This window comes from Elephas maximus, chromosome 1 (assembly GCF_024166365.1).
Source record: "Elephas maximus indicus isolate mEleMax1 chromosome 1, mEleMax1 primary haplotype, whole genome shotgun sequence".
In the NCBI taxonomy this organism is placed as follows: domain Eukaryota; kingdom Metazoa; phylum Chordata; class Mammalia; order Proboscidea; family Elephantidae; genus Elephas; species Elephas maximus.
Genome location: NC_064819.1, coordinates 13,422,206 through 13,447,958, shown reverse-complemented (window position 1 = coordinate 13,447,958; position 25,753 = coordinate 13,422,206). Strand labels below are relative to the sequence as shown.

The 25,753-nt window shown below is 40.3% G+C and overlaps 2 protein-coding genes across 4 annotated transcripts in view; one reads left to right on the top strand and one right to left on the bottom strand.

The window, feature by feature from the left end:
* Nucleotides 1-25,753, bottom strand: part of SLC49A4 (solute carrier family 49 member 4) — a 98,463-nt gene that overhangs the window by 47,891 nt on the left and 24,819 nt on the right. For all 3 annotated transcript variants that reach the window (XM_049878239.1, XM_049878229.1, XM_049878220.1), the window contains exons 3-4: nucleotides 6,977-7,242; nucleotides 2,279-2,408 (exon numbers count right to left, since the gene is read on the bottom strand). In XM_049878239.1, the coding sequence (XP_049734196.1) occupies nucleotides 2,279-2,408; nucleotides 6,977-7,242 (396 nt within the window). The remainder of the gene's footprint in view (nucleotides 1-2,278; nucleotides 2,409-6,976; nucleotides 7,243-25,753) is intronic.
* LOC126057174 (60S ribosomal protein L31-like) lies at nucleotides 14,453-16,080 on the top strand. The gene is made up of 2 exons (XM_049852622.1): nucleotides 14,453-14,495; nucleotides 15,617-16,080. Exons 1-2 carry the CDS (start codon nucleotides 14,453-14,455, stop codon nucleotides 16,078-16,080), a joined length of 507 nt encoding a protein of 168 aa, XP_049708579.1.

The window sequence follows — 25,753 nt, the reverse complement described above, 5'->3', positions numbered from 1 at the left end:
ATCATAACAAATTATGGATAATATTGCAAAGAACGGGAATTCCGGAACACTTAATTGTGCTCATGATCAAGAGGCAATGAGTCATTGGAACAGAACAGGGAATACTGCTTGTTTTAAAGTCAGGGAAGCTGTGCATCTGGGTTGTATACTTTCACCATACCTATTCAATCTGCATGCTGAACAAATAATCCAAGAAGCTGGACTATATGAAGAAGAACCTGGCATCAGGGCTGGAGGAAGACTCATTAACAATCTGAGTTATGCAGATGACACAACCTTGCTTGCTGAAAGTGAAGAGGACTTAAAGGGCTTACTGAGGAAGATCAAAGACCACAGTCTTCAGTATGGATTACACCTCAACATAAAGAAAACAAAAATCCTCACAACTGGAACATTAAGCAACATCATAATAAACAGAGAAAAGAATGAAGTTGTCAAGGGTTTCATTTTACTTGGATCCACAATCAAGACCCATGGAAATAGTGGTCAAGAAATCAAAAGACGCATTGCATTGGGCAAATCTGCTGCAAAAGACCTCTTTAAAGTGTTGAGAAGCAAAGATGTCACCTTGAAGACTAAGGCGTGCCTGACTCAAGCTATGGTATTTTCAATCACCTCATAAGCACGCGAAAGATGGATGACGAATAAGGAAGACCAAAGAAGGGATGCCTTTGAATTGTGGTGTTGGCGAATAATATTGAATATACCATGGCCTGCAAAAGAACAAACAAATCTGCCTTGGAAGAAGTACAACCAGAATGCTCCTCGGAGGCAAGAATGGCGAGGCTACGTCTCACATACTTTGGACACGTTGTCAGGAGAGATCAGTCACTGGAGAAGGACATCATGCTTGGCAAAGTAGAGAGTCAGCGAAAAAGAGGAAGACCCTCAACAAGATGGACTGACACAGTGGCTGCAACAGTGGGCTTGGGCATGGCAGCGACAGTGGGGACAGTGCAGGACTGGGCAGTGTTTCGTTCTGTTGTGCATGGGGTCGTTATGGGTCAGAACTGACTTGACAGCAACTAACGACAACAACATGGCCATTAACTTAAAGAGTGACGATACCACATGTTGGTAAGGATATGGAGCAAGCAACTAAACTCTAAGTTACTGCTGGTGGAAGTAAAAACTAGTACAGCCAATCTTGGAAAATGTTTGGCGTTATTACTAAATCTGACGAAATACATACTCTGTTGTTGATTACCTGTTAAAATGATAATATTTTAGATATATTAGGTTAAATAAAATGTTGTTAAAATTAATTTTACTAATTTCTTTAAATTTTTGAGGCTACTAGGAATTTAAAATTACATATGTGGCTCATATTATATTTCTATTGGACACCATTACTATTATTACTACAGAGGCTACAAAAACATAGTTTGTTACCACAAAGGACTTACCATCTGGTGGGAGAGGTAGATCAGAAAGAACTAACTAGAGAGAAGTTGCTGAAGAATCAATAAAAATTCATGACAACTTACTAGGAAAAAACTCAAAAGATAAGTTCTAGTGGCCCAGTTGCAAATCACAATTGCAAAGATGGTCTCTAGATCCTAAGAATCAAATTTAGTACTAAAGCATTTGAGCCGTCAAGGGTAGAATTTAATCTAATTATATTTAAGTTATACCCAGAAAATACGAAAATAATGCATTACGTTTTTCTAAGTGTGGTCCCACGAGTGGTACACAAGATAATTTCAGGTTATATACGAAGAAACATTTATTTTGTTCAATTTGTATTGACTACCCAGTGTCGTCAAGTCGATTTCTACTCATAGCGACCCTATAGGACAGAGCAGAACTGCCCCATAAAGTTTCTAAGGAGTGCCTCGTGGATTCGAACTGCCGACCCTTTGGTTATTGTATTGACTAGCACCTGTTCATTGTAATGTACACCGGGTAAGTACAAAATGAAGAAAATAATTCGCATATTAGAAGAAATATAATAAACACATGAAACCCATGCATTTCATCAGGTACTATTGTTTGGTATGCTTCCTTGTAAATATTATCTAAGTAAAATATTTTATTTTAAAAATATTAAGTAAATAACAGTATAGGTGGTATGCAGACAAGGCAAAAAACCAGGGGTGTTTTTGTTTCTGGCATCAGATAGATTTCTGATAGGAAATCCTTCTAAAATATTTAATCAGTATTTCATTAATTATTTGGTTAATAGGTTGCTGAAAAATTACTATGATAGGTTATCTTAAATGTAAAATGATCGTGAAGGTGCTAGTCAAAAGCATCCAATGACTCTAAGCGTATTCACCTTAATAATCTACAGAAGCTCTGCCGGTAACTCAGCCGCTGGCTAGCTGCAGCAACGCTGGGAGGAAGAGGAGGCCGGGGTGGGAAGTAAGCTAGGGTTGCAGAAAATATCAAGCAGACAGCTCCAAATTCTGAAAGGAAAAAAAAATTAAAAATCAATAGAGTAAAATGTTAACCAAGTAACACAAAGAAAATGAACACGTCAAGTATTTACTTATTCGACAAGCGTGTATGGAGCATCAACTAAGTCCTATGGCTATAAAGATCAGCATTGTACATGACAGCCAAGGTAGCTCAGTTTAGTGAGAAAGATCAGTACATAAAGAGGTAAATCTCAGCAGGTCATTGGTAAAAAGTCACATCATAAGCCAAGAATATTATGGTACTATGGTACACCAAGGAGCCCTGGTGGCACAATAGTTAAAGCACTCAGCTGCTAGGTGAATGACTGTTGGTTTGAAACCACTAGCCACTCTTTGGGGGAAGATAGCTGGCTATTGGCTCTGGTGAAGATTCACAGCCTAGGAAACCCTATGGGGCCACTATGAGTCAGAATTGGCTCGATGGCACACAACAACAACATGGCAGTACAAAGACAAAAAGACTGAAGTAATTAAAAAATGTTACTTTAAGGAAAAATACATTGAAAACCAACAGTACCTACTATAAAAGGGACTTTGAAACACAGGTCTAGGATGATTGTTTAAAAAATAGTACTCAGAAAGAAAGACTATGATAGAAAAAACTGGTAAGAACAGGAGAGGGGAGGGTTTGGCTGATGAATCACAGGATAATACTATGAGGTATAGTGCAGGCCAGGCCCAATTTATATGTCATACTGGAAATGTGAACACAACAAGACAGCATCCAAAAATAAGAACCCAAGACACAGTAGAATTTAAACACAAGACTAGTAAAACAGTCAACATTCAGAGGTAAAATGAGCGTCCAAACAACCTCAGCTTGGCACCATTACAGAAGGAAAGGTTCCTGGGAGTCCCGATCATTCCCTCCAGAGTTCTGACGGGTACAAGTCTTAGCTTTTGTGCCCATTTAGTAAAAAAGATACAATATTCCTATACCAAATAAATAAATAAATAAACCATTGCCGTCGAGTCGATTCCGACTCATAGCGACCCTATAGGACAGAGTAGAACTGCCCCATAGAGTTTCCAAGGAGCACCTGGTGGATTCAAACTGCCGACCCTTCGGTTAGTAGCCATAGCACTAAACTACCACGCCACCAGGGTTTCCAATATTCCTATAAAACACTTAAAAAAAAAACAAACCGGTTGTGGTAGAGTTGATTCCGACCCATAATGACCCTAGAGGACAGAGTAGAACTGCCATGTAGGGTTTCCAAGGAGCGGCTGGTAGATCTGAACTGCTGACTTTTGGTTAGCACCCATATCACCTAACCACTGTGCCCCCAGGGCTGCAGAAGGCACTTAACCACAGATAATTTTATTTAATTCAATTAGAAATTGAAAGATTGTTAACACATTCAATTTTATTGGGGGAGGGGTGGTAGTCTCAATCTCTGTTAATCTGTAGGGTAACAAAAAGTTAACAAACTGTTTTAATTTACAGTTCTTTTAATTATTAGTGAGGAGCCCTCATGGTGCAGTTGTTAAGTGCTTGGCTGCCAACCAAAAGGTTGGTGGTTCAAACCCACCAGCCACTCCACAGGAGGAAGATGTGGCAGTCTGCTTCCGTAAAGACTTACAGCCTTGGAAACTCTGTGGGGCAGTTCTACTCTGTTCTATAGGGTCGCTACGAGTCAGAATCAACTCAATGGCAGTGGGTTTGGTTTCAGGGTTTGATGGCTATTTTCGTGACATTGGGCAGCACTGAGCAGTTGTGGTAGGGACTGCAAAACTTAAAACATTTACTATCTGGCTTTTAACAGAAAAGTTTGCTGATCCCTGTTCTATGTAGTCAGTTAACATCATTGAGTGTGAAGCTCTTTACTGAGTAGAAGCTATCTTAACTGGCTATTTAGGGAAATACAAAGAAATGAGATGATATGTCCCTACTTACAACTTACTGGGGAAAGAAAGGAAACCCTGGCGGCATAGTGGTTAAGAGCTATGGCTGCTATCCAAAAGGTCAGCAGTTTGAAACCACCAGGCACTCCTTGGAAACTCTACGGGGCAGTTCTACTCTGTCCTATAGGGTCGCTATGAGTTGGAACTGACTCAACAGCGATAGGTTTGCTTTTTGGTTTTGGGGGAAAGAAAAGAACAATGCAAATAAAGCAAATCCCGAAAATATCTTAACGGGTATATATATTTAACGGATTATATCTATTTGTGAGGGCTTTGAAAATTGTTGGACTAGTTTAGTTTAAGAGCCCATAACCTTTTAAGGTAGCAATTCTAGCAAAATATTTTTTAACGAAATGAAGGGGACAATATTTCAAGAAGGCAGACTGGCAAATATGAAAGCACTGGAGCAATAACTGGGAAGCTCTGAGTAGGAGCTTCTGCCTGACTGTGTGGGGACCATCAGCCAGAAGGGCATAGAGCATTAATATAGCTGTCTAAAACCCCACAATTTAAAAGACAATCATTGCTTAGGTTTTCAATAAAAAGAATGATATGACCGAAATGAAGTTTAAAACGTCGTATGTTTCACCTGCTTTCAATTTTATTCCCCTCAAACCATATTATGAAATGTAAATCTCATCGTATAACTTTCTGGTGTAAAATTCTTCAGAGTATTACCTGTGTAGGTGAACTTCAAATCCTTTAGCCCTGCTCAGAAGGCTTGCATGCCCTGGCTTACCTCCCTACTCATCTCTCAAGACTCCCATTAGATCTAAGCCATTCTGGCCTCCCAGCTGCCTGAATGTATCAGGCTCTCTTCCTCTAATGGGCTTCTCCTTCATGGTTCTCTCTCTAGTATATTCTTTCTCCTTCTCGCTGTATTTGGCTAACTCATCCCTCACTTCTCAACTTAGACGCTGCATCTCCAGGGAGCTCTACTTGACCTCCGAAACCCGGGCTAGGTGCTCCTCCTACGAGCGCTCAGGGCAATTGTAGGCCCTTGGTTACACAGCACCTACCACTCTGTTTTACGTCTGTGTTTTTGGTATGCACCTGTCAGTATCCCCCACAACACTGTAAGTTCTGTGAGGGCAGGAATCACATCTACCTTCGTGCCTTGCAGAGTGACAAATACGTAGGACCTCTAAAACATTTGTTAAAGTAATAAGTGAATCAATGAATTCATATAAAGTTCATCGTGATCTGGCCCCTTATCCCTCTAGCCTCATTTTCTGCCACTTGCTACCTACACCCAAATACTACATTTATACCACACCAGCCTTCCCAAATCACGAGCGGTTCCCCGGACATGTCGAGCTCTTTCATACCTTCCCCAACTTTGCAGCTGCTGTTCCCTCTGTATGGAACACCCTAACCCATTTGAACACTCGGTGAATTCCTAAGAAAGACTTAATTTTGTTCAATTATCACATCCTCAGTGAAGTCTTCCCTGATGCCTCAAGTCCTCCCCAACCCCAGGCAAAGTTAGGCCTTGCAACCTCTGTACAATCTCTACTTGTATTATAATTTTCTCATCATTCATCTATCATCTCCCGGTGCTTAGCGTAGTACTTGGCAGATAGTACATACTTAAAAAATGTTTTCTGAATGAAGAAGAAAATAATAAACGGGCATATGGGGAGAGAAGTTGCACTTAAGGAGATCTGTAGGAGACTGTAGGTCCCTAGGTGGTACAGTTTGTGTTCAACTACTAACCCAGTGGTTGGCAGTTCAAACCCACCCAGTGGCATTGCAGAAGAAAGGCCTGGCAATGTGTTTCCGTAAAGATTACTGCCAAGAAAACCCTATGGAGCAGTTCTACTCTGTAACATATGGTATTGCCATGAGTTGGAATTGACTCGATGGCAATGGTTTTGGGTTTTTTTTTGTTATTTTTTTGGAGGAGATTAATACAAGAGTGGACTAGGACCTGAGAAAGGATCTGAGAGCATGTTTTGGAAAGGTCACTATCCTCTATTAATAGGCTAACTATACAGCGAGGAGGGATGAAGAGAGGAATAAACTGTAGGCCACATAGGATAATGACGTTAGAGAACACGGACAATTACCAGGAAATTGCAAGAGAGAAAATGAGCTTAACGCCTCCCAATAGGTGCTTAACAAATGTTTATTGTTAATCATGATGATTAGTTTTAAGTACTGTTAAGATATCTAGAGAAGACTCTAAAAATGCATCATACAGTGTTAAATGTCAATGGATGAGAAGGAAGAGTGAAATTAAGAAATAACCTTTCATGTAGCAACAATGCATTTTCAACTTAACTGCCTAGAAAGGGTGCACGTGTTAAACTGGTATCTCCATGTTATGTGACGAGCAAAGCATATTATGTGTATCTGTACATATTAGTGGAAACCCTGGTGGTGTAGTGGTTAAGTGCTACAGCTGCTAACCAAAGAGTCGGCTGTTCAAATTCGCCAGGCGCTCCTTGGAAACTCTACGGGGCAGTTCTACTCTGTCCTACTGGGTTGTGATGAGTCGGAAACGACTCAATGGCACTGGGTTTGGTTTTGGCTTTTTGGTACATATTAGTCTTCTTAAATATTCACACGAAGTGATCTGGAATGCAAAAAGTAGAGCGAAGACTGGGATGCAAGACAGAGTATAACAGGAAGAAGACATTTCAAAATACCTGCGTATAACACAGTCTCTATGCGATCTTTAATCTGCGCCCTACTGCTCTCGGCAGCAAGAAGAGGCGAGGTCCCATTCGGAGCTGGAACAACAAGTGGTCCAACCAAGAACGCACAGGCGCCACCAAGATAACTGAGCATTGACGCGATAGCTGTGGCAGTGGCCCGTTCATCTGCAGAGAACCACGTCATGGAGAGGAACGGAGCTGCGTTCATTACCGTTGGACCTGCCAATCCATTTAACATCTGTCCTGTATGGATCAGTCTGGAATTAAAAAAATAAAACAGGCTGTGAGGTAGCCAAACCAGGCATCTGCTGAGACAGAAAAAAGTTAGCCCAACAGCGTTAAGTACACGTCTGTAAACAATATGACACACCTAAAAGGTGGAGAATGTTGACACTCTGTAAGGGAGAGCAAATACAGTCATAGTCAGACTTACTCATCTCACAAATATTTATTGAAGCCTCGGATTTGTTCCACATACCAAACTAAGTGCTTCCTGCAACCCCATTTCATTTAATTCTTACAATAACATTTTTTTTTTTTTATTACTATCCCCATTGACTGTTATCTGAAAACCTAGGCTTAGAAAAATTTAAAAACTTGCCCACGTGGTAACGGGCAAAGCTGAGATTTAATCAGTTGAGCTCAACATTTCATGCCCGTTTTGTGCCAGGTATTAGAAATAAAAAATAGAAAATAGTCTTTTTAGTATCCTCTAACAGAAAAACGGAAACCCCGGTGGTGTAGTGGTTAAGAGCTGTGGCTGCTAACCAAAAGGCTGCTAGTTTGAACCTACCAGACGCTCCTTGGAAACCCTATGGGGCAGTTCTGCTCTGTACTATAAGGTCACTATGAGTAGGAATAGACTCAACAGCAACGGCTTTTTAATAGAAAAGCAGTTGGTTGAGGAATCAGAGGACCTGGGTTCTGGCCCAGCTCTGCAACTAACCAGTTGAATGGCCCTGGGAATATATAACCCCACCTGTAAAATAAGGAGATTAGTCTAAATTCAATACACATTTATTGAACATCTGTTAAGGTATTGTAATCTTACGATCAGAATCCTTGGACGGTACAAACGGTTAACGTACTTGCCCGTTAACCAAAAGGCCAGAGGTTCAAGTCCACCAGAGGTACCTTGTAAGAAAGTCCTGGTGACCTGCTTCCAAAAACTTAGCCGCTAAAAACCCTACGGAGCCCAGTAGTCCTCTGACACACGAGGACCCCGTAAGTCGGGACTGACTTCGCAGCAACTGGTTTCTGGTTTAGTCATGGGATCGCTAGGTTTCTTCCAGCTCCAATCCTCTGATTCCGACTTCAGTTGTAAGGATTAGTGGAAGGAGTGCTCCCTTGCTTCTACCTTATCTTTTCTCAATATTCTACTAGCTCTCTATCCTGTGCCTTGCTGACCAAATTCCTTTTCCTTTTTGTGCACACTCCCATTCAAGAGTAGCCTTGAAGGAGAAAAGAAGCCAGAAGTCCAAAACTATAGGAAAGAAAGGGAGGCGAGTCAAACCTGCCTGGAAGGCAGAGGAAAGGGAAGGGGCAGTATATGTGACAGTACCAAGTACTGTTTCTGTCCCGTTTGTTTTGCTTTTTAAATACCACATGGGTATCAAATCCTCTTTTTTAACAGTTGCCACCTTAAGCCACTTAGGAGAAGTTTTCAGAGTATAGAAGGAAACAATAAACACGCATATTGGGGGAGGTAGAGCCCTAATGTGGAGCCCTGGTGGTGTAGTGGTTAAGAGCTCTTCTGCTAACCAAAAGGCTGGCAGTTCAAACCCACCAGCTGCTCCTTGGAAACCCTATGGGGAAGTTACACTCTGTCCTATATGGTTGATATAAGTCGGAATCCACTCAACGGTAATGGGTTTGGTTTGGTGTTATTTTAGAGCCCTAATATAGCCCTAATGGTATCCTTTCACCATACCTATTCAATCTGTATGCTGAGCAAATAATCTGAGAAGCTGGACTATATGAAGAAGAACTGGGCATCAGGATTGGAGGAAGACTCATTAACAACCTGTATTACACAGATGACACAACCTTGCTTCCTGAAAGTGAAGAGGACTTAAAGCACTTACTGGTGAAGATCAAAGACCACAGCCTTCAGTATGGATGACACCTCAACATAAAGAATACAAAAATCCTCACAACTGCACCAAAAAACATCATGATAAATGGAGAAAAGATTGAAGTTGTCAAGGATTTCATTTTACTTGGATCCGCAATCAACAGCCATGGAAGCAGCAGTCAAGAAATCAAAAGACGCACTGCATTGGGTAAATCTGCTGCAAAGGACCTCTTCAAAGTGTTGAAGAGCAAAGTTGTCACCTTGAAGACTAAGGTGCGCCTGACCCAAGCCATGGTGTTTTCAGTCGCATCATATGCATGTGAAAGCTGGAAAATAAATAAGGAAGACTGAAGAAGAATTGATGCCTTTGAACTGTGGTGTTGGTGAAGAATACTGAATATACCATGGGCTGCCAAAAGAACGAACAAATCTGTCTTGGAAGAAGTACAACCAGATTGCTCCTTAGAAGCAAGGATGGTGAGACTGCATCTTACATACTTTGGTCATGTTGTCAGGGGGGATCAGTCCCTGGAGCAGGACATCAGGCTTGGTAAAGTACAGGGACAGCGGAAAAGAGGAAGACCCTCAATAAGATGGACTGACACAGTAACTGGAACAATGGGCTCAAGCATAACAACAGTTTTAAGGACGGTGCAGGACTGGGCAGTGTTTCGTTCTGTTGTGCATAGGGTCGCTATGAGTCGGAATGGACTCGATGGCACCTAACAACAATAATGTAGAAGGATAAGTGAGTGGGAAGTGAAATATGCGAATTAAGTCTGCCCATATCTTCATATAATGTTGGAAAAACTACTTGAAGGCAAAATAGCCCCATGCATTATTAATATTACTAAATTAAGAAAACTGAAGACATTTTTTTTTTAATCTTCTTGTGGGAGAGAAACTATTTTCTAGATGACAGAAACAATTTAAACTGTTTATGAATCCAAATAACTCCTCCAAAACCCAGCGAATCCCAAGCTGTCACAGAGCAATGTCATCACAGAAATATTCTTGAAACAATGTCATTAAATGGTTTTAATTATGACCTGTGACAGCGTAACAATCAGGCAGTACATGACAATGCATAATAACTGTTTTGATATTTCTTATCTTTAATGATGCGTTCCTGGAAGATTCACCTCATCCAGAAAGAGAAGGATTGGAATGAGTAAATTTTATCCTGCCCAAAAATGTTAAAGGTAGGAGGAGAACATGGAAGAAATAATCTGTAAAAAACAAACAAAAAAACAACTGGTAAAACCACGCCGATCTTGAGAGTTACGTACGTTATAAAACTCAAATTTCAATAAGGCTTCACTCTTTGTTACCTCTCCGTGGAGCCATGAAAAGACTACTTTCCAATCAGGAAACACAGGAGTCTTCGAAAATGTGAAGCAGCCCTGGTGGTGTGGTGGTTAAGGTGTTCATCCGCTAACCAAAAGGTCAGTGGTTCGAACCAACCAGCTGCTCCTTGAAGGAAAGATGCAGCAGTCTGCTTCCATGAAGATTACAGCCTCGAAAATTTTATCGGGCAGTTCTACTCCGTCCTATAAAGAACATGTGAGCTTGGAGAGATTTTAGGATCATCTGTTGTTCTTGTTGTTAGGTGCCATCAAGTTGGTTCTGACTCATAGCAATCCTGTGGACAACAGAACAAAACACTGCCTGGTCCTGTGCCATCCTCACAATCATTGCTATATCTGAGCCCACCGTTGCAGCCACTGTGTCAATCCATCTCATTGAGGGTCTTCTTCTTTTTCACTGACCTTCTACTTTACCAAGCATGATATCCTTCTCCAGGGACTGATCCCTCCTGATAACATGTCCAAAGTACATAAGATGAAGTCTCGCCATCTGTGCTTGTAAGGAGCACTCTGGCTGTTACTTCTTCCAAAACAGATTTGTTTGTTCTTCTGGCAGTCCATGGTATATTCAATATTCTTCACCAACACCATAATTCAAAGGCATCAATTCTTCTTCAGTCTTCCTTATTCATTATCCAGCTTTTGTATGCATATGAGGCGATTGAAAATACCATGGCTTGAGTCAGGTGTACTGTAGTTCTTAAGATGACATCTTTGCTTTTTAACACTTTAAAGAGGTCTTTTGTGGCAGATTTGCTCAATGCAATACGTTGCTTGACTTCTTGACTGCTGCTTCCATGGGCATTGACTGGATTCAAGCAAAATTAAATCCTTGACAACTTCAATCTTTTCTGCATTTATCATAGTGTTGCTTATTGGTCCAGTTGTGAGGATTTTTGTTTTCTTTATATTGACGGGCAATCTATACCAAAAACTGTGGTCTTTGATCTTCATCAGTAAGTACTTCAAGTCCTCTACACTTTCAGCAAGCAAGGTTTTGTCATCTGCCTATCACAGTTTGTTAATGAGTTTCCCTCCAGTCCTGATGCCTCATTCTTCTTCATATAGTTCAGTTTCTCGGATTATTTGCTCATATACAGATTGAATAGGTATGGCGAAAGGATACAACCCTGACACACACCTTCCTGATTTTAAACCACACAGTATTCTCATGTTCTTTTTTTTCCAATTTATTTATTTATTTTTCATTGTGCTTTAGATGAATATTTACAGAGCAAATTAGTTTTTCACTCAATAGTTTGTATGTAAAGGGTTCCATGACATTGTTTTCATTCCCCATAATGTGTCAGTGGAAGCCCTGGTAGCATAATGGTTAAGTGCTACGGCTGCTAACCAAAGAGCCAGCAGTTCGCATCCGCCAGGCGCTCCTCGGAAACTCTGTGGGGCAGTTCTACTCCATCCTATAGGGTCGCTAGGAGTCGGAATCGACTCGACGGCACCGGGTTAATGTGTCAGCACTCTCTCCATTTCTGCCCTGGTCTCCTCATTTCCTTTCATCCAAATTTTCTACCCCTTCCTGCCTTCTCATCTTTGCTTTTGTGCAAATGTTGTCCTTTTGATCTCATATGATTGTTCGAAGGGACATATTCCTCTAGGGTGTTACTATTTATTTTATGAGCCTGTAAGAAAAAAAAAATTTTTTTTTTCTTATATTGTTTGGCTGAAAGGTGGTCTCCAGTAATGGCTTCAGTTCCAGGTCAGAAAGGTGTCTTAGGGCCATAGTTTTGGGGGTTTCTCCAGTCTCTGTCAGACCAGTAAGTCTGGTCTTTTTTGTGAATTTGATTTTTTTTCTACATTTTTCTCGCACTCTGTCCAGGACCCTCTGTTGTGATTCCATTAGAGTGTTGGTAATGGGAACCAGCCACCATTTAGTTCTTCTGGTCTTAGGGTGGTACAGGCTGTGGTTCATTAGTCCTTTGGACTAATTGCTCCCTTGAGTCTTTGGTTTTCTTCACTCTCCTTTGCTCTAGACAGGAAAAGACCAGTCGTATCTTAGATGGCCACTCGCAAGCTTTTAAGACCCCAGGTACTACTCACTGAAGTAGAATGCAGAACATTGTCTTTATGAACTATGTTGTGCCAACTGATGTCCCCCAAGTCTATGGTCCTTCGCCTTCAAGCCTAGGAACTTCGTCCCATGAGGTGTTTGGTTAGTGTTGGTTATGTCTAAGAAGTTCCCATGACTGTGTCCGTTGTGTGCTCTATTGTCTATATTAATATACATGCAGCAGCTACAATTACGTACGTAGAAATATCTACAACCAATCTTATATCTGCAGGTGGGTGTGCTCCCTTACACCTTCCCACACCTCTTTAGCATACCTATGTGCTATGTACCCATTCGTAAATTATTGTTTGTCACTGAGATCCAAAGCACGTATAGTATGAGGGGCATTTCTCATGAGCTCTTAGTCTAAAGGTCACTAAACTTAGGGGTCCAATCTAGAACATATAATTCACCAGAGAGAAAAATCATCTCAGGAATTCAAACAAGCAGGTTTTGTGTTTAAATGTTATTCACTATTGAAATGTTTCTTGCATTAAAAGTCACACACACACACACACACACACACACACCCCTCACAAATGAGCTCAGTGAGAGAACTGGGACCTAAGGAATCTTGGGGTTACCATCTGAACTCATGAGAAGTCTAACAGGGAAACCCATTCCAGTTCTTCCCAGTATCTTTTAGGAACTTAGGCCTGCTCCTTCTCACATCTGTATTCCAGAGTACCTCAGGGCTTGGCAGTTATCAATACTCTAACTGGTCCCAGGCACTTCTGCCCTAGTGCCCATCATGAGCACTGATAATCTAGTAATAATTATTAAGATGATGAGGATGTAACACAAATCTATAATACCTAGATTTTCATGTTTGTCTGACATTATTTTCTTTCATCTATCATCTATCATCTATTATTACCTATAGGGTCGCTATGAGTCGGAATCGACTCGACGGAAGTGAGGGTTTAGTGGGTATTATTACCTCGTATCAATTTATAAAATCAATTTGCTTATAAAAATACATTTAAGTATAAAACTCAGTTTTACATATAAAATTGAATTTTCTCATTTAACAGTAATACCAAATGTTTTCTTGAAAAATGCTGGCCTCCAGATTAAAAAAAAAAAAAAAAATCGCAAACTCTTTAAAATGACATGGAGATGAAATAGTTATAAAATGTTTAACATAAACATCATTCATTATTTAACTCAACCAACAAAATACGTATTATTTATTCACTGTATGCTGGGTAGGCACTGTGACAGGCACATGGGAATATAAAAACAGTACAAAAACAAAAAGCTAAAGCCCTTGCCCGTAAGGAACCCTCAGAATCACCTACCAGTGCTGTAACAGGAATACAAAGAAAAATAAGGCAATAATTAGCTCTGCCCCAATGTTTGTGGGGCCCGTGACAAGAGTAGAAATGGGCATCCCTGCATGTCCCTATTCTCTTCTGATCCCTGGCTCAAGGATTTCACATGTGTGGAGCTGAAGATTCAAACTCCATCCAAGCTCCATTCACCCCCTTCTAAATAGCTGCACCTTAGCTACCTCTTGGAAACCCTGGCAGCGTAGTGGTTAAGAGCTATGGCTGCTAACCAAAGGGTCGGCAGTTCAAATCCACCAGGCACTTCTTGGAAACTCTATGGGGCAGTTCTACTCTGTCCTATAGGGTCGCTACGAGTTGGAATCGGCTCGACAGCACTGGGTTTGGTTTGGTTTTGGTTCAGCTATCTCTTGGGCCTAGGGAGTGCACACCAGGGGTGCAGTCCACCCTTGGAAGAGCAGACCGGGGAGAGAGGCTTGTTGTGGGGATTTTGGGTATTGCATAGCCAGAGCATAGACTAGAATGTAGCAGGAAGGGTGGCCACATTCCCTTGGAATGGTAAGGCTGAAGAAAGTTAGAATAGGACATTCTCAGGCATGGGGTCCAGGACAGGGACCCTATGGCATAGTTCTAAGGCAGTACTGGTATAACAGGGATACAGAGGGCGGGATGGTTTTGAGAACTGCGAAGGTGGAACAACAGATACGGCTAGGTGAGTGATTGGATATGGGGGGGCACCCATAACTCTGTAAATATGTCCAATAAGTAGATGAATATAGGTCAGAGGCTAAGGAAAGAGGTCTGAACTGAGAGATATATGTTGAGGTTGGGCTGGGTTAGGTTTGGGAGCAAATACTGGAGAATACCAACAATTAAGGAATAAGCAGAAGAAATGGAGTCTATAAAGATGACTAAGAAGGAATATCTTATAGAGACAGGAGAAAAAAAAAAACGGGGAAGGACTGGTGTTGCAGAAACCAAGAAGAGGAGAGTTTAAAATTGAGAGTGAGTGTCGACAGTATCATATCAAACAGAAAGATCATAGATGATAACTGAAATATAACTGGTGGATTCAGCAACAAGGGCATCTTTTGTGCTCTGAGCAGACGCAGTTACAGTGGAATGCTGAGGATGGAAGTCAGACTCGTGAGGGAATGAAATTTGGATCTAGACTATTCTTTCTAGTAGTTAGAAGCAGATACAAGCTCAAAAAAAAATCTAAGTTTGGCAAAATGTCAAGAAAAAAACACCCAGCTTGAATGATTAGTCTGAACTAAAAAGTCCTTCAGCTTCACATATTAAAGATAAAATGCAACTTGATTGTTCTAGTACCTTCTAAGCACTCATGAAAGAAGCTTTCAGAACTTAATACCTATTGATCTGGACTGACTGTTAAAAATGACACAGAAACACAAAGGAGGAAAGATTAAAAATCTTTGGTAAATTGAAGTCAATTGCATAATTTAATGTTAATTTTTTCTGTGTCAGTCTCCATGTAGCAGTTTTGTTTTCCACGTAAAAGAGAAGTTCCTTGTGGGAAAGGGCCGTGGCCTCTGAACCCCCACAGAGCCCCACGAAGTGCACACACACACTGCAGAGGCTCTCTAGGAATGCCTGGACGGATCCAAGCACAGGCTAGGGCAGTCGCTGAAATACACAACCTAATTGTTTCTCAAAAACCTCACAAAGTTACCAACATGTATGAACTCAGTTCCGCTTCTAAGTTTTTAAAAGTTTAAATTCAACAATACAAAAGACAAGGTGGTTAACAAATATTCTGGGAATGAAGTTTTTTTAAAAGGACATGGCAGCTTCCTTTCCAACCTGGTCCAGGTACAACAGCTCCCGCAAAGAAGGATGGAGAGATGAAGAGTCATTCTGTTCTCAACGAAGCGGTGACCAGAGAGGGCACCATCAACATTCCCAGGTGCCTTCGTGGAGTGGGCTTCAAGAAGCGTGCCCCTTGGGCACTCAAGGAGAGCCAGAAATTTGCCATGAAGGGGATGGGAACGCCAGATGTGCACAGTGACACTAGGCTCAACAAAGCTCTCTGGGCCAAAGGAATAAGGAACATCCCATACTCTACCCATGTATGGTTGTCCAGAAAACATAATGAGCATGCAGATTCACCAAACAAGCTCTCTACATTGGTTACTTATGTACCTGTCACCACAGTCAAACACCTACAGTCAATGAGGATGAAAACAGTTAATTCTCAAGTAAAGATACAAAACCGAAAAAAAGACACGGAGAGCATTAAAAGCAATGGCAACTGGACATTAGTGTCTCAAGCATAGTGGCCTTGGGGGTGGAAGGGATGGACAGAATAGTGTGAAAAGGTAGTTTTTTTGTGGGAGACAGACAGAATAGTGTGAGTAAACAGTTTTTTGGGGGACTGGCAGAAGTTAACAGTGTAAGGAGGTAGTTTTGGGGAAGACAGGCAGAAGTAAAGAGTGCGAAGAGGTAATTTTGGGGGGAGGAAGACAGGCAGAAGTTAGCAGTGTGAGGTGGTTGTTTAATCTCCTCTGCAATAAACTCTGTGGCAGAAAGGGAGCTCTCCAGAGGTCAGCTAGTTAATTCACGTGAACTAGCTAACTCGTTTCCTTACCTGAAAATTCATGCCTGGTGAAGGTTGGAGTGTATTCAAGTTAGGGAGTTGGCCATGTCTCCTGCACTTTTGTAGATGAAACTGAGAAACAGCTGTCAAGTTCATTCTTCCTCTTGTCTCCTGTCATTGGCATTCGCTCTTTAACTCTGTTTGTTTTTCTTTTTCTTGTTTCAATTCCTTTTTCTTCCCTTCTCCCTTGGGTCTTTTTCCTTTTTCCTCTTACCTCCCTTCTGTCTACGTCTGGGGCCTGGTTCATCTCATCTAGGTGGAAGAAAGGATGAGAGATAGGAGAATTTCCCTAGCAGGCTAAGAGGAAGACTAATTTAAAGATACAGGAGCTTCTCTAGCACCTGGGGTGTTTCTCCAGTAGAACTGGGATGGTAGAAAGACCGAGTACTGCCCACTAGTGCAAGGACTGCTGAGCTTGCTCGCCTGCTACGGGCCTGGGGTGGGCTGCCAAGTCCTCCTGGTGCCCTGTGCACCTCCTGGCCCTCAATTAGTGCCCCTGCTGGCAGAGAGGATGAGGCTTGCAGTGGATCGCGGTACATCATTTGTCCACAGCTGCGTTCGTCTTCATGTTATTCAATGTCCTACAGCTTTCCAAACAAATGCCAGCAGCTAAAGTTCAAGCTGAAAATCTATAGTTCATGTTTTCTAATATACTTGACATTTTAGCTTGTATTTAATGATATTCTGATCTCTTAACCTTTTGCTTTTTGACATCCTGGAACAAATACCTAGGATTTCTATATTATTTTTACTTAAGATAATGTGGCGTTTAAGAATTAGAAACTTTATAGTTAAAAGGGACTTCATATCTCATCTAGATAACCACCCCCTTCATTTTATAGATATAAAAATTGAGTCCCAGATAGGTTAATAACATGTTTAAAATCAAATCTATAATTTTAGAACTTTCCTCTCTCCAAAAATGTATTGGGAAGAGCTACAAAGTCATGTAACTTAGCCAATGGCTGAGACAGGACTAGAAATCAAAATTAGAACTGATTTTATCAGTCCACAAATCTCTTCTACCTGGCCTCATTCTGAAGGTTCTATGTTTAAAAAAATATCAGTAGTAGTAATAATAAAAAAGTCATTGTTAAAATACTCTGAGGTTCTTAGATCCAAAGGTATATTTTTATTCTGTTTATAGTCCTACTTCATAAATCTCTAATTTATTAGAATTAACACTGGTGGTAACATTAGAACATAGGCCTTTAGAAATTTAGGCTGTAGTTATTTCCTCAAGGTAAGTCCAGTATTCTTAAGTCATATGTATTTTTAATGTGAAATAATTTGGAATCCATAAAAGTACTTATCTCTAAGATTTAATACACTAACGGTTCACAAACTTTCCCTCAATTCCTAATCACCCCACATCACAAGAAACTTACTTGTTATAGGATTTCTCGGGTGTTGAAAATGGTAAAAGTGCTAGAGATAGTTGTCTTTTATTTAGCCCAAGAAAAGACAAAGCAATAAAAAGGGTCAGAGATGTTATCGATAAATTACAGGAAAAAGGAAGATAGAAAGGAGAAACAAAGAGATGATGTTGGAAAAGGAAGACTCTGTTATCATAACCTCAGTTTACTTTTCTAAAACTTTGTTTCACTTCTGCATCCTTTAATAATTTTGGCCAATTAAAAATATCTCTTGCATACCTACTATGGTATGGGCAAGGCATCTGCAGCTAGACACTAAAGAGATGATAAAGACGAGTATTACAGTCTTGGCCCTGAAGAAGCTTACAATAACACTCATCAAGTCCAAGTTACAGAAAGTACATTCAAAACACAGTGGAAAGAAAACTGGATTAGATATCAGAGGCCTCAGCTTCTCGACTTAGCTATATTTATTCACTTATAATCTTCGGTAAATCACTTATTCTCTTTCTGTTTCAATTTCTAGGATACTTTATCTGCTCTCATAGGATTTTTATTAGGGTCAAATATGATAATCTCTCTGTAAAGCAGAAGGGAAAAATGGACTTAGTTGTGGTCTTTGAGATGCCCACCTCCCCCCATTTTGTCTCCTAACTTTTTTTTCTTGTCTCATAACTTTTAATTTATTCTCTTAGTAAGGTGCCCTGGTGGCACCATAGTTAAGTGCTCTACTGCTAACCAAATGGTTGGCAGTTCGAACCCACCAGCCACTCTGCAGGAGAAAAGACCTGGCGATCTGCTCCCGTAAAGATTACAGTCTAGGAAACCCTATAAGGCAGTTCTACTCTGCCATGTAGGGTCGCTATGAGTTGGAAGCGACTCAATGTCAACAACAACAACAAAAAAAACAAGTAACAGCTTAAAAGTAATATACATGCATAATAGGAAATTTTGAAAAGAAATGCATAAAGAAGAAAAAATCATCCATAAATTCACCACCTCAATTTAGACAACAACCACTACCAATATTTTCATTTTTTTCAGTCTTTTTTTTTAGTACATCTCTCTCTCAAGCAATACATAAGCAGAGGTAATCTCAGATATCATATTGAATATATGGTTTTACGCACAAAATCTTTTTAACTTTACAGCATATTATGAGCATTTTCTCATTTCATTAAAGATTCTTTATAATAATCGTACACAGCTTCCTCAAATTCTATTATATATTAAAAAAAACATAATTTTTTTTTTGAGATGTAAAAATTCATTTAACTACTTCCCTAATGTTAGATCTTTAAGCTGTTTCCAAGAGTTTATTTGCTAATATTAACAAGATGTTATGGCGATCTTTATACGCAAATATTTGCTGTTTTCCAAATGGTTTCTTTAGGGTCAATGTCAAACAGTATGAAATTTTAGGCTTTACGAAACATACTCACAATTTGTTTTTCAGCAGGGTTTGTAGTAATTTATATCCCACCAGCAGGTTTGTCAGTGCCTCCTTCACCCGCATTGAGTATTACTACTACAACAACAACAACACACACACACACACACACACACACACACACAACTTGGTATATTAGTTTTCCGGTGCTGCTTTAACAAATTACCACAAACTTAGTGGCTTAAAACAACACAGATTTATTATCTTATAGTTCTATACGTCATAAATCCAACAGGGGTTTCACTGAGTGAAAACTGAGGCATTAGCAAGGCTGTGTTCCTTTCTGGAGGCTCTAGAGGTGAACGTTTCCTTGTCTTTTTCACTTTCTGGAGGTCACCCACATTCCTTGGCTCCTGGCTTCCTCTCTCCAGCTACAAAGCCTGCAACGGTGAGTTGAGGTCTTCTCACATCACTCCTTTTTGACTTCCTCTTCTACCTCTTTTAAGGACCCTTGTGATTACACTAGGCCCACCTGATAACCCAGGATAATCTCCCTATTTTAAGGTCAGCTGATGAGTAACCTTAATTCCACCTGCAACCTTGGTTCCCTCTTGCTATGTAACATGACGTATGCACAGGTTCCAGAGGTTAGAACATGATCTTGGCAGAGACATTACTCTGCCTACCACATCTGGTAGAGCCAAAAGCCATCTCTTTGTTTTAATTTGCGTTTCTTTTTTGATTACTGGTCTTTTTTTTTCCTATTGCTATATTAGTTTTTCTTATTTTGAACTAGTGCTTTATGTATTTATCTACATTATGTATCTGTTATTACTCCTATTTTGAGAAATACTTTTTCCAGTTGATTTATTTTTTAGACATATTTAACAATTTGTAAGTAGTAAATTCTACCAATTTTTCTCCTTATAATTTCCCTTTGTTTCCATGCTTAAAAAAAAGTCTTTGTCATGTAGAAATCAGATCAATATTCCCATAGATTGTTTTTCAGTTAAATATTTAGCCATTTAGTTCATCTGGAATTCATTCTGATACATGTTATGAGGTGAGGATCCAAAATGATCTTTTCCTCCCAAACAGGCAGCCAATTTACTTGTGGTGGAGACAGCTATCCCTCAGGGTCCATTCTCTTTCTTTTCCTTTTAGTTACAGACCACCCCAAGTTTTTGTTGGGGTAAGCTACAATCTATGCTTCCGAGTCCCCTTTGCAGCTAGGTGTGGGCTAGTGCGCTTAGAGTGAGGACTTAAGTTTGCTTCCATGAAGACAAAACTGCTCTCCCTTTCCCACTTCCTGATGGATGAAACATGACTACGGTGCAGATGAACCAGCGTTTGACTGTACTTGTCAAGGTCATTTCCTTAGGGGAGCAACAACATAGAGGGAACTTAGATCCCTAGATGACCTTGGAGAGCAGAGCTGTCTACCTACCCTGGCCCACTTGTCAACTCTGGACAGTTAAATGAGAAATAAATCCTACCTTGTCTGAGCCATTGTATTTTTGGGGCCTCCTCATGATAGCAGCTTAACTTGTGCCCCAATAGAAAAACTGGCTCCAGAATTGGGATGTTGCTTTCACAAAGATGTAGAATATTTGGCATTGGCTTAATGGTTAGGTGACAAGTTAAAAAAGCAGACCACTAGTGAGTCACAGGTAAACCACTGCTTGTTGATAACTTGGAACTGGTTGGAAAAAATCAAAATATTACTCTGTGTTTCTGGCCCTTTTATGCTTTGAGGATGACACTACAAGAGATATGAAGTCAGGCAAGTATTAAATGGTTTGTAAACAGAGATGGAAGGGACAAGAGCTCTGCTAAGACTGTCTCTCTGCCTGAGGCTGCAATCTCAATTTAATGAGAATCCAGGAATTTGGAGCCTCAGGTTGCTTCTGTGTCCTAAATGGCAGGAAATAAAATTGTTCCTGAGGCCAGTCTAGGTGCAAAGATCAGATAAAGGGTGTTATTTTCCTACCCAACGCTACCTTTTTTTCAAATGTCATCCAAGCAGCCACCACTACGTTGAAGGAACAGGGATAGGCTGAGCACAAAAGGCAGTAAAGAAAAAGATGCAGCAGGTCTAAGAACCATAGCCGAAAGCAAAACTCCTTGTGGCTACATTCACATGGACCTACTGGATGTAGACAGACCAGAAGTCTACCAAATATTTGAGAGAACTGTATTGCTAACAACACTACAAGACAGTTGTAAAAACTTTCTGAGATTGTTTGATCCCTAAAGCAATACCCAGGTCCCCAAACCAACACCAGGCAGGAAGTGAAATGCGCGAGCTGCGTAGCCCCACAGAAGGGTGTGTGCTCCCTCAGTCACCGCAGGTGTGGCCGCTGAGAATAATGGACAAAAAAGAGGCTCCCAGAGGACAAAGCCAAAAGCCACGGAGGACAATCAAAGGAGTTACTCCCAGAGAGCTGCAAAGACCTGATAGAAACCAGAAATTCTGGATTTTGAGTTGGATGCAATAATTGGAGAGGACTGTGGTTTTCTCTTTCTTGGAAAGGATGCATGTTTTCTGCATGAGAAGAGTGAAGTGCACGGATACTCAGAGTCACACACTACTATCCTCTAGTATCTATTCTCCATTTCTTTAATTACACCATCCTTGTTTTTCTTGTTGTTGCTGTTTTTATTGTGTCTCTTTAATTTACTTTTTTTTTAAGTCTCATTTTTTTTATTTTATTGTAGTTTAGATGAAGCTTTACAGAACAAACTAGGTTCTCATTAAACAGTTAGTATACATGTTGTTTTGTGACACTGGTTAACAACCCCACAACATGTCAACGTTCTCCCTTCTCGACCTTGGGACCCCAATTACCAGCTTTCCTGTCTCCTCCTGTCTTCTAGTTCTTGCCCCTAGGTTGGTGTGCTCCTTTGGTCTTGTTTTGTTTTATGGGCCTGTCTAATCTTTGGCTGAAGGGTGAACTTCAGGAGTGACTTCATTACTGAGCTAAAAGAGTGTCCGGGGGCCATACTCTGGGGGTTTCTCCAGTCTCTTGTCAGGCCAGTAAGTCTGGTCTTTTTTTGCAAGTTAGAATTTTGTTCTACATTTTTCTCTAGTTCTGTCTGGGACTTTCTATTGTGATCCCTACCAGAGCAGTCGATGGTAGTAGCTGGGCACCATTTAGTTGTACTGGACTCAGTCTGGTGAAGACCATGGTAATTGTGGTCCATCAGTCCTTTGGACTGATCTTTCCCTTGTATCTTTAGTTTTCTTCATTCTTCCTAGCTCCCAAAGGGGTGAGACCAGTGGAGTATCTCAGATGGTGCTCACACGCTTTTAAGGCCCCAGACAGTACTCACCAAAGGAGAATGTAAAACATTTTCTTTATAAACTATGTTATGCCAATTGAGCTAGATGTTCACTGAGACCGTGGTCCCACAGCAACTCAGCCCCTCAGGGAGTTTGGACGTGTCCATGGAACTTCCATGACTTTGCCTTGTACAAGTTGTGCTGGCTTCCCCAGTATTGTGTACTGTCTTACCCTTCACCAAAGTTACCACTTCTCTATTGCCTATTTAGTGTTTTTCCATCCCCACCCCTGCCCTCCGTCATAACCATCAAAAGTTGTTTCTTTCTCTATGTAAATCTTTTCACAAATTTTTACAGTAGTGGTCTCATATAATATTTGTCTTTTGTGATTGGCTATTTCACTCAGCATGATGCCCTCCAGATTCATCCATTTTGTGAGATGCTTGGCAGATTCTTCATTGTTCTTTATCATTACATAGTACTCTACCGTATGTATGTACCACAGTCTGTTTATCCATGTATCTGTCGATGGGCATCTAGGTTATTTCCATCTTTCTGCTATTGTGAACAATGCTGCAATGAACATGGGTGTGTGTATGTCTATTCATGTGACAGCTCTTATTTCTCTAGGATATATTCGTAGGAGTGGGATTGCTGGATCATATGGTATTTCTGTTTCTAGCTTTCTAAGGAAGCGCCATATTGTTTTCCAAAATGGCTGTATCATTTTGTATGCCCACCAGCAATGCATAAGTGTTCCAATCTCCCCACACCCTCTCCAACATTTGTTATTTTCTGTTTTTTTTGGTTTGTGTTATGAATGCCGGAGTGAGCTGGTATCTCATTGTGGTTTTGATGTGCACTTCTCTGATGGCTAGTGATCACGAGTATTTCCTCATGTGTCTGTTGGCCACTTGAGTATCTTCTTTGGCAAAGTGTTTGTTCATTTCCTTTGCCCATTTTTTAATTGGATTTGTCTTTTTGTTGTAGAGGTGTTAGATTTTCCTGCAGATTTTAAAGATTAGACCTTTGTCTGATTTGTAAGAGCCAAAATTTTTTCCCAGTCTGTAGGTTCTCTTTTTACTCTTTTGGTAAAGTCTTTTGATGAGCACAAGTGTTTAATTTTTAGAAGATTCCAGTTTATCTTGTGGAATTTGTGCATTGTTGGTTATGGTTTGTATCCTGTTAAAGCTGTGTATTAGGGCCTCTAGCATTGATTCTATTCTTTCTTCTACGATCTTTATAGTTTTTGGTTTTATATATAGGTCTTTGATCCATTTTGAATTAGTTTTTGTATACGGTGTGAGGTACGGGTCCTATTTTATTATTTTCCAGATGGACATCCAGTTTTACCAGCACCATTTGTTAAAAAGACTGTTTTTTCCCCATTTGATGGACTTTGGGCCCTTGTTGAAGATCAGGTGGCCAGAGGTGAAAGGATTTACATCTGGGTTCTCAATTCTGTTTCATTGGCCAATGTATGTGTTGTTTTACCAGGACCAGGCTGTTTTGGCTAACGTAGCTGTATAGCAGGTTCTGAGGTCAGGTAGTGGGAGTCCTCTTAATTTATTCTTCTTCAGCAGTCCTTCACTTATCCGGGACATTTTCCCTTTCCATAGAGTTAATGATTAGATTTTCCATCTCTTTAAAGAATGTTGCCGGTATTTGGATAGGGATTGCATTGTATTTGTAAATTGCTGTCGGTAGAATTGTCATTTTCACAATGTTGAGTCCACCTACCCATGAGCATGGCATGTTTTTCCATTTATGTAGATCTCTTTTGGTTTCTTGAAGTAATGTTTTGTAGTTTTCTTTGTATAGATCCTTTACAGCCCTGGTTAGATTTATTCCCAAGTATTTTATTTTTTTAGGGGCTATTATAAATGGTATTGTTTTCCTGATTTCCTTTTCATTGTTCTATTTATTGGTGTATAGGAATCCAACTGATTTTTGTATACTTATCTTGTATCCTGCTACTCTCCTGAATCTTTCTATTAGTTCCAGTAGTTTTTCTCATGGAGTGCTTTGGTTTTTCTATGTACAGTATCATATCATCTGCAAATAGGGACAGTTCAACTTCTTCATTACCAATTTGGATGCTCTTTATTTCTGTTTCTTGCCTTATTGCTCTAGCTGGGACTTCAAACACAATGTTAAATAGGTGTGGTGATAAAGGGCATCCTTGTCTTGTTCCTGTTCTCAAGAGGAATGTTTTCAGCCTCTCTCCATTAAGAATGATGTTGGCCATTGGTTTTGCATAGATGGCCTTTATTATGTTGAGAAATTTCCCTTCTACACCTATTTTAATGAGTTTTTATCAGGAATAGGTGTTGGACTTTGTCAAATGCCTTTTCTGTGTCAATTGAGATGATCGTGTGATTCTTTTCTTTCTTCTTATTTATGTGGTAGATTACATTGATGGATTTTCTAATGTTGAACCACTCTTGCATACCCGATATGAATCTTACTTGGTCGTGGTGTATTATTTTTTTATATTCATCAGAGATATTGGTCTGTAATTTTCTTTTTTTGTGGTGTCTTTTCCTGGTTTTGGTATCAGGGTTATGCTGGCTTCATAGAATGAAATCCGAAGTATTGCTTCCTTTTCTATGTTCTGAAATAGTTTGAGTAGTACTGGTGTAAGCTCTTTTCTGAATGTTTGGTAGAATTCTCCAGTGAAGCCATCTGGGCCAGGGCATTTTTTTGTTGTTGAGAGATTTTTTTTATTACCTTTTCAATCTCTTGTTATGGGTCTGTTCAGATTTTCAAGATCATTTTGTGTTAGTTTGGGTAAGTAGCATGTTTCTAGAAATGTGTCCATTTCCTCTAGGTTTCCAAATTTGTTGGCGTATGTTGTTGTTGTTGTTAGGTGCCATCAAGTCGGTCCCGACTCATAGTGACCCTAGGCACAACAGAACGAAACACTGCCCGGTCCTGAGCCATCCTTACTATTGTTGTTATGCTTGAGCTCATTGTTGCAGCCACTGTGTCAATCCACCTCATTGAGGGTCGTCCTCTTTTCCGCTGACCCTGTACTCTGCCAAGCATGATGTCCTTCTCCAGTGACTGATCCCTCCTGACAATACGTCCAAAGTAAGTAAGACGCAGTCTCGCCATCCTTGCCTCTAAGGAGCATTCTGGCTGTACCTCTCCTAAGACAGGTTTGTTTGTTCTTTTGGCAGTCCATGGTATATTCAATATTCTTCGCCAACACCACAATTCAAAGGCATAAATTCTTCTTCGGTTTTCCCTATTCATTGTCCAGCTTTAACATGCATATGATGCAATTGAAAATACCACGGCT